The 7755-nt window shown below is 34.8% G+C and overlaps 1 protein-coding gene across 15 annotated transcripts in view; it reads right to left on the bottom strand.

The window, feature by feature from the left end:
* The window catches only part of KANSL1L (KAT8 regulatory NSL complex subunit 1 like), a 146129-nt gene that overhangs the window by 4821 nt on the left and 133553 nt on the right, over nt 1-7755 (bottom strand). For 14 of the 15 annotated variants that reach the window (XM_057746054.1, XM_057746059.1, XM_057746060.1 and 11 more), the window contains 4 exons: nt 4782-4910; nt 2726-2844; nt 1803-1927; nt 289-343 (listed from right to left, as the gene is read on the bottom strand). In XM_057746054.1, coding sequence (XP_057602037.1) covers nt 289-343; nt 1803-1927; nt 2726-2844; nt 4782-4910 — 428 coding nt within the window. Of the gene's footprint in view, nt 1-125; nt 344-1802; nt 1928-2725; nt 2845-4781; nt 4911-7755 lie in introns of those variants that run through there. The other variant, XM_057746061.1, reaches the window with a different exon arrangement.

Here is a 7755-nt window from a genome sequence, read left to right as displayed (position 1 = left end):
AATATTTCAACAGTTCATGTAAGCAAATGGTATGTTTTATTTTTGCTTTATTCTTTATACATGTTGTCTTTGTAGCCAGATTTGCACAAAACACTTTAATCAAATTAATATCCTTAAATAGAAACTTTCTTTACATAAGTTTTGAAAATTAAAAAAAATCAGTGTATGTTAGAGGGCTTATGTTTCCCTTTAGTTCCTCAAATATCAGATTAAACACATGGAAAAAAAATTAAGCAGGCTTCATAATATATTAAGTGCATTTACCTCATAATGTGAAAGGCAACTTACCTCTTCTTCAATTAAATTAAATTCATCCAAAGGCTGAAGAACAACCATCCTCCAGCTGTTGAAGATACAAACCAATTTCAGACAGCTTCTGTTAATCTATCTAAATGTAGCAATTTTATTCTGTAAGCACAGCTAATACAGTAGTGTTCTCTTTCTTTGGGATTTCCATAATTCAAATGGTTATATCTTAGTACTTTATTTTTTAAAAGATACAAAATATTTGTATTGTGAGATGAGGACAAGGAGAAGATGAGGCTTTACTTTTGGCCTTACAGTAAACAGTCTCTTCTGCATAGTTGCATTTTATTCCTAAAAGTGTACTAATTAGAAATAAGTTAGTGGTAGGCTGATAAACTGGCTCAGAAAATAAAAAGGGAAAAAGCTCTGATTTGTAGCATTTGCCAGTTTCTTTGTGTGAAGACTCCCGTCATGGCCTCTTGTGAGTTTAACTGCATCTCAGATATTAAACAATCAGGTCAACCAGCCAGCTCCAGCCTACCAGTGTAAACTGAAAAACACTGTTGCTAGAGAACATGGTAACCAAAATGTTATTTTTTACTTAATGCAGAATATATCAACAGAGACTCTGTAGAAATTCTTATAATACCTCCTAGAGTATTAAGAATTCTTTCAATGCCTCAAAACAATTATAAATAAAAGAATAAAATTAGCTAGAATAGAGATGGGTAGGGATTAGTGTAGCATGTCAACCAGCTCATGTTTCCAACCTTTTCTAGCTCTGCTTCTTGGTGCCAGATTCGTAATCTTAAACTGCTTTCATCATTGCTAAAAAATTTGACTAAGTTCACTGCCAGCAGGAAACATTTGTGTATGGCATTCAAGGATATCCACAATCTGGTGACAACTTCTTTTTGAGCCACCTGTTCCTTTATCACCCTACACAAAGCCTCAGTCTCTGGCTTGTTCCTGTGCCTGTGTTGTGGCACTGTGAATACACTACCCCCTCCAACCCCATTTCATGATGTCCTCCCAGATCTTCCCACTCTTGATATTCGATGTGTTTATTGCTGACTTGACAGCACATCAGAATCTCGTTTTTGTTGTCACAGGTGTTACCGTCTTACAGGGTGAATACCCTATGCAAAGGTAGTTGCTTTCTCTGAACTCTTTGCAACCTTGTGCAAATCTCCGTTTTAAAGAGCAAGGATTATTTGTTACTGTAATGATTTACATCCCCTAAACTACCTTTTAGTGCCATATATACAATAGGAAACTAAATATTGAATGAAAAAATACTCTGTAAGAGTGCTAAAGTAAATAAATCTTAGGAATTCCATTTCTTAATAAAACTTGAAAAAGTTGTGCTACTATATGGCACTTTTTTCCAGCATGAGTAATGTAAAGTTTTCTTTCACCATTTTCCCTCCATGTAACCATATAAGCAGGAGGAATGCAGAAAAGAGCATCTTCCTCTCATTAAATAAAATTTTAACTTTACTGAAAATTTAAGTTTATTCAAGAAAAAGAAGGAAAATTAATGTAAGTATACATACCTTGGAGTAAGTATTTCCTTATATTGGAGTTTCTCTAGCTTAGCTGGGGCCACTAATGACATTGGAATCACAATATTATCTATGTCATAAGAGCTCTCACTCCTCAATCTTCGTCGTGCAGTATTCTGCAAGATAGGATTGCAGTAGTTTTATAATAGTATTTGGTTACCTGTGATGATACTCCTTTTATGAGTTATATAAAGATAATATGGCAGTGCCTCTAAGTTCTACAGATACATTGTTATAAAATCTGACTGTAAAATGTTAAGACAAACAAGAAAGCATATGTATCTTGTATGAACCAATACATTTGTGTGCACACATTTAAAGCCTATTTTTTAAGATCACTAAAAATATGAATGCCTTAAAATACAAAACATACCAGAAACCGTTACCATAAAGTGCCCTAAATTGTCAGTGAAATGGTCTTTTAACAGAGTTTTTTATTAGGAAAGGCTGTGAAATGAAATGTTTGGTGAGCCATTTAATAAAGATCATTTTTACAATCTTCATTTATGTGTTCCTGGTCCCTGAGCTTTATGCTGTTTTTTCTAAATCCTCCTACGTTTTGACCTCTACTCCCTACCAGATAACAAAACACAAAACAAAGTAAGAACAACATGTGCAGGATTCTTATTAGCAAGATTTTATTTAGCATCTGTTAAGGAGTAGGGATGGTTATGATAAAGTTTTTAACACACAGCCATAACCAAGGATTAATAAACAATTAGCTCCCAAGTAAAAAAAAAGGTTTAATCAAACTTATTGCTTCTTAGTAAGATAATTCTAAGTATGCTAATTATGTGCTAGTAAATAAGGCTGTTATAGATTAACAAAATATCAATCACAAGTCCCCCCACCCCTGATCTGCCAGCTTTAAAAGTCTATAAAGCAACCTTAAAGTTCACTGTATGAAAACCTACCTGGGATGATGAATTTTGGGTTCTTGATATAACACTGACATTAGTAACTGCAGTAAAATTGCTTTGGGATTCTGGTTCTGCACGTTGAAAAGCAAATTCTTCAAATCTAGTTCTTTGTCCTGCCATGGAAAGAACCATTGAGAATGTCATACATTAAATGCAGCTGGTAGGTATTAGAATTTCTCCTTTTCTAGTTTGGTAACATGTGACTCTTGATCTGTTTATTGATTTTTTTAATTCATGTATCAAAACCAAAAAAAATTAAGGAAATTTTATAAAAATCTTAGCCACACTTCTGCCACAATTTCCATTTTCTGGGGTCTCAACAGTTTTTATCCAGCATAATTTATATTATTTCTTTAATCTCATCTCCCTTTACTCTGTTCATGTTTTCTGTAACTTACTCAGAGGTTGAACTTCTAAGACTTACCTCTTAATTTTCTTCTCTATTCTCTCATTTTTTCATATCTTTGACTTTTTGTTCTACTTTTTTGGGAGATTTCCTTAACTTGATCTTCTTTCTGACTTGATTTCTGAAAATGTTTCTCCTATTAAAGTCCTAATTTCTAAAAGTTCTTGTTCTCTTTTACTCTTTCTTAAAATAACATCCTATTTCAGGAATGAAATTTCTCTTTTCTCTCAGGATATTGATAACAAAGTTAAGTTCCAACTTTGTTATTTTCTGCTGCTTCCATGTTCCTTTTTTCCAATTGTTTTGTGTCTGTCTGTGAGTATGTGTTTATTTTCGTACAGCCCTTGTTTATTTTATTTATTACAGATCTTGAAAAAATGTTTTCCTGTGTAATGTAAAATTTAATACTCAGTTGCTATTTATATCATTCCAGTTATTTAAAAATGTCCTTTCTGGCTAGTTGTTTCTTCAAATCACTATCCATGTATTGAAAATGGCTGTTGTCTAGAGAGTTGTCTATTTCTTTGTAGTGTAGCATTTTACTTTTTCTGTTCCTGTATTCCCATCAAGCTCAAAGTTAGATCTGTCAATTCAAGTAAAATAGTTTACATCTTAGGTAATGTGTATTTTTTCATACCGCATCTTCATATTAAGAGATACAGGTTTTCCTATATTTAGCAAAGATGTATGAAAGTTCCTCAAAAGCTAGATGACTCTTGGTTATCTTAAGATACCAAAAAAGCATAATGAAATCTCTGGATGTGGGTGGGAGTTTAATTTTGTGCCACACTAGTTGATCAGGTAGTGATATTAGGTAGTGACTTGGTCTGTTATGGTGGAATTTCTAAAGACAATACTGATAAATATGTTAAATCCACCATGTATAATTACAGTTCAGTACATCTTGGATGTAAATAGTTTCTAATTTATTGGGTATATTGACATACTACATCTAGGGCATACTTGACTAATGTATATATAGTGTTAGATGCACTGGAACAATGAATAAGAACCAAGAGACAGATAATCTGTTATTTAAGACATCTTTCCAGTTAAGTTTTATTTTTTATCATTATTTGCAATAATTATTGATACTATCTTGTCCCAAATCCCCATAACAAATCCACTTTGTATTACTAGCAGAGTTTTATTTTCAGAGAGATCTCTGTTCATCTTGGAACTATAAGTTTCTCAGGGGGAATTCAACTAGGTGGTTGAGTTACCTTAGATGTATCTCAACCAATTTATCAAAATTCTGAGGAAGCTTCAGTGAATCAACATCTCCACAATAGGTACCAGAAATGGTAATAAATATCTAAAAGGCAACCTTGTACTGACATATTTTGAGTCCAGAACACAATGTTGGAGACTAAGTCCTGTCTAGGAGGACAGTTAGAAGATAACTCTACTTAGGAAACATAGGAAGGAAATTCTTAATTGTCATAAAGTGGATGGATTCCCAGTCCACAAATAATTATGAACTGACTACATGAATATGCTGTTTAATGTTCATAAGAACCATGGATGTTTTGTGTAATTTATGACTGTTCAGATTGTAACTCCCATGAGGCAGGGGTTCTTTGGAGATCAGAATTTTTTATTTCACTTTTTAGTACTAGTGCTAATGTCCTCATTTTAACCTACCTATTGCTGTTTCACTCAAGTGTCTTTTCTTTCTTCCCTGGAACAGCTGTGCAGAAGATTCTGACCTTATTTGAGGCTTGCATATAGGAGAATATCCATTTCTCCATTGATTCGGAGAAGTATTATGTACTAAAACAGGAAAATGTAAAGTTTTAGTTCCTTAACACAAACATAATGAACATGTTAACCTGTTTTTACTTTATAACATTCCAGAATATTAATATACCAGTTCAAAATGACATAATGAAATACTTACATACAAAGATGAAATACTCATAAGCTGAAAATAACCAGAATAAGATTCATTAAGAACAAATGCAGGAAGTGCCCAGTTTCCTATAGTTACTCCATTATTTGAAGAGGATGAAGAGGAAAGGTGATCTGTTTTCACAGTATTCTAAATTACAAAATTTTACACAGAAGATTTGTTCAGATATGTAAATCTTAGCCAAACATGATCTGAGTCCTTTAATTAGTTCCTGCTCACCCTTAAATCTGGAAACAATTCAGGACTAAGTAAGATTATAGAATCACAACGGACTGGGATCTCTTGAGAGCAATAACCAGATTTCATTAATCTCTTCATAGTGTCTAGTGCCATATTTTCACTTTTTTAAAGCAATGAATTTTTTAAAAAACTTTGCCACTTAATATCTCTGTGCCTCAGTTGCCTTGTCTGTAAAATAGGGATAATAGCAGCTATTGTGGGGTTGTGAGGATTAAATGAGTTAATTCCTGTAATGGTCATTAGAAGGATATCTGACATAAGTATGCAATAAATGTTAGTTTCATCATGACTGTTGTTTATCTGAACTCTGTATTTCCAGTACTAGATTAATAACCAAATTGGCTTCTTTTTTGAAATGCTTGGAGATATAGAAAGGATGGGGAAAAAAGTATGTAGGCCGAAGTTCCAGATTCTCACCAACACTGAAAAAAAAAAAGTATGGCCTACCAACAGTGACCGGGACTCAGATTTCAAGATGGCAAAGCACCTTAATAACGACAGGCACAATTTTTATACATAGACAGAGGCACAGATCTGCACACTTACATTCACATTAGCATGCAAAAAAAGGAACTTTTAAGTAGAGCAGAATTTGTGAGAATCTCTGAAAGCCTAATACCTCATGGAATTTGAAGAGCAAACTGCAAAAGCACATAGAAAAATACTGCCACAAAAATGTGATCAACATCAAAACAGCTCTGGACCTGAAGGAAAGAAACAATTACCTGCAGTAACTAACAGAATGACTACACATGCCAACACCTCAGACAGGGTCCTTGCTTCGGGAGAGAAGTGGAGGGTGAATAGTTAAGGCAATGCCCAGGTGCCCCACTTTGAAACATGTCCTGCCCATCCATAACTGCCTCTGAAAATAGTATAGACTGCACATTTCTACCTCTTCCATGAAAAAGATCCCGTAAAAAGCAGTGGCAGAACAGTCTTAACAGTAAATATCCATTTTAAAGATGAGAACACAAGACTCCAAAAACCTGAATACCAACTGTAAAACAGAGGTACGAACAACAAATGCAAGAACCATCTCAAGAAATAGTTAATGGGTTCACAGAATACAGCTTTACAGGTCTTCAAAATAACTAATATTGCCAAGAGAAAGACAAAAGGCCTCTCTAAAGAGACCTCAGAAATAGAAAGTATAATTGTTCAAACTGAGAAACAAAATCATTGTTCTCTGGTCCAAATAACAGACTGGACGTAGCTAAAAAATCAAGATGATTGGGTTGGAAGAGTAATTCCACAACTCAAAGGAACAGAGTGATGGAAATATGAAAAAAAAGGAGAACAAACTAAAACAGTGTAACAAAGGAGAGAACAGAATGAATGGGAGGCAATATTTGAAGAAATGATAGCCAAAATTTTTTACACAATGATATTAACCCTAAGATTTAAATAACTCACTTGAGTGTCAAAGCAAATGGAAAGATAAAATAATATAGTATGAATACATCCTAAAAGTTACCAGAGAAGGGAAACATTACTGCAAAGGAATGGGGATCAGATTGACAAAGTAAAAGCAGATGCAGAAGAAAACAATGGTGACTTTTTAGAGTGCTCATGAAAAATGGTGAACAGAATTCTAAGGCAGCCCTCAAGATTTCCGCCACCCAAGAAGAAGAATACAGAGAAAGACATTAAATAGTAAAGATGGAAGACAAGTCTAAACTCATTTCTACAAAAGGGTAGCTAGAATTGTGAGGTTTTAAAATGTATATGTACCTGGCGCATGTTGGTGTTCAATAGTGTCCATTCTTGTTTTCTAGAGTATTTTAAAGCAAATTCTAGGCAAATTCAACCCATCTCTTCTAAAAGGAACTCACCACCCTTCTTGTAAAAGCACATCAAGCTTTTTGAAGAAAACTTAACCTTCACTAAGATGATGCTTTTTATTTAATTTTACTCAAAAGTTTCATTTACACTTCCCCCCTCTTACTGTCATCTTGTAAGGTTGTAACGGACTCTTGAAATGGTAGGAAATACATGGCAATTTAGTGTAACTCACATTCTCTTCACCTGCCCTGATTATAATAATCCTGCCAGCCTTTCAGTTCTTACTTAGCCAGATCTCCTAAATTCCATCCTAAAATACATCTTGGCCCAGTATCTCTCCTGCCTCCTGCATTCCTTTTTTTTTTAAACTTATTTATTTATTGGCTGTGTTGGGTCTTTGTTGCTGCACGTGGGCTTTCTCTAGTTGCGGCAAGCAGGAGCTACTCTTTTGTTGTGGTGCGTGGGCTCCTCACTGCTGTGGCTTCTCTTGTTGCGGAGCACAGGCCCTAGGTGCGTGGCCTTCAGTAGTTGTAGCACCTGGGCTCAGTAGTTGTGGCTCACGGGCTTAGCTGCTCCACGGCATGTGGGAGATTCCTGGAGCAGAGATCGAACCCATGTCCCCTGCATTGGCAGGCGGATTCTCTGACCACTGTGCCACCTAGGAAGCCCCTTCCCTTCCTT

Source organism: Hippopotamus amphibius, chromosome 8, assembly GCF_030028045.1.
Source record: "Hippopotamus amphibius kiboko isolate mHipAmp2 chromosome 8, mHipAmp2.hap2, whole genome shotgun sequence".
Lineage (NCBI taxonomy): Eukaryota > Metazoa > Chordata > Mammalia > Artiodactyla > Hippopotamidae > Hippopotamus > Hippopotamus amphibius.
The sequence above is the reverse complement of the archived record's forward strand: the minus strand, read 5'-3'. Positions and strand labels throughout refer to the sequence as shown.